This window comes from Buceros rhinoceros, unplaced genomic scaffold (assembly GCF_000710305.1).
Source record: "Buceros rhinoceros silvestris isolate BGI_N320 unplaced genomic scaffold, ASM71030v1 scaffold40581, whole genome shotgun sequence".
NCBI lineage: Eukaryota > Metazoa > Chordata > Aves > Bucerotiformes > Bucerotidae > Buceros > Buceros rhinoceros.
Window position 1 is genome coordinate 1867 of NW_010395731.1, and position 560 is coordinate 2426.

General features: G+C 53.2%; 1 protein-coding gene across 1 annotated transcript in view; it reads right to left on the minus strand.

The window, feature by feature from the left end:
• Positions 1–4: 4 nt before the first annotated feature.
• The window catches only part of FAF2 (Fas associated factor family member 2), an 8778-nt gene continuing 8222 nt past the window's right edge, over positions 5–560 (minus strand). Inside the window, exon 10 of the mRNA XM_010145628.1 lies at positions 5–504. Coding sequence (XP_010143930.1) covers positions 322–504 — 183 coding nt within the window. The 3' untranslated portion in view covers positions 5–321. The remainder of the gene's footprint in view (positions 505–560) is intronic.

The window sequence follows — 560 nt, forward strand, 5'->3', positions numbered from 1 at the left end:
TCAGGGTGTTGGGGTTTTATTATTATTGTCATCAATAAAAGCAATAGTTACCGAGAGCTGCCATTCCTGTTCCTCCCCAGGGAGGGCGGAGGGGCAACACCAGCTCCCCTCGCTCCCTGCTCTCCTAGTGCAGGGGATGGCCATGTGCAGGGTGGGTGAGGACGCGCACACGCTGCCCCTCGCCAGCACACGCAGGCAGCACAGCTGGCACAGGCCATGCGGTCTCTGATCCCTCGTTTGTATGCAGTCTTTTAAAAAAAATATTGTATTATAATAATAATATGAACTTCTCTTTCCATTTTTGCGTCTTCTGGAAAAGTGTCAATCGTCCGTGAGGTCCTGCACAAAGAGGACTTCCGTGTGGCTGAGTCCAGCCTCCTGCAGCGTGGGTGGGTTGGGCCACTCCTCTGTCGGGAGGCAGGGCAGGACACGGCGAGGGAAGTTGGCCTCAATCTGGAACTTTTCAGGGCTTTCTTTCAAGGAGAACAAGAAGTCGTGGATCACCTGGGGGAAAAAAAAAAAAAAGCACAGGAATAACCACCCGCGGGGGGAGCAGCAAC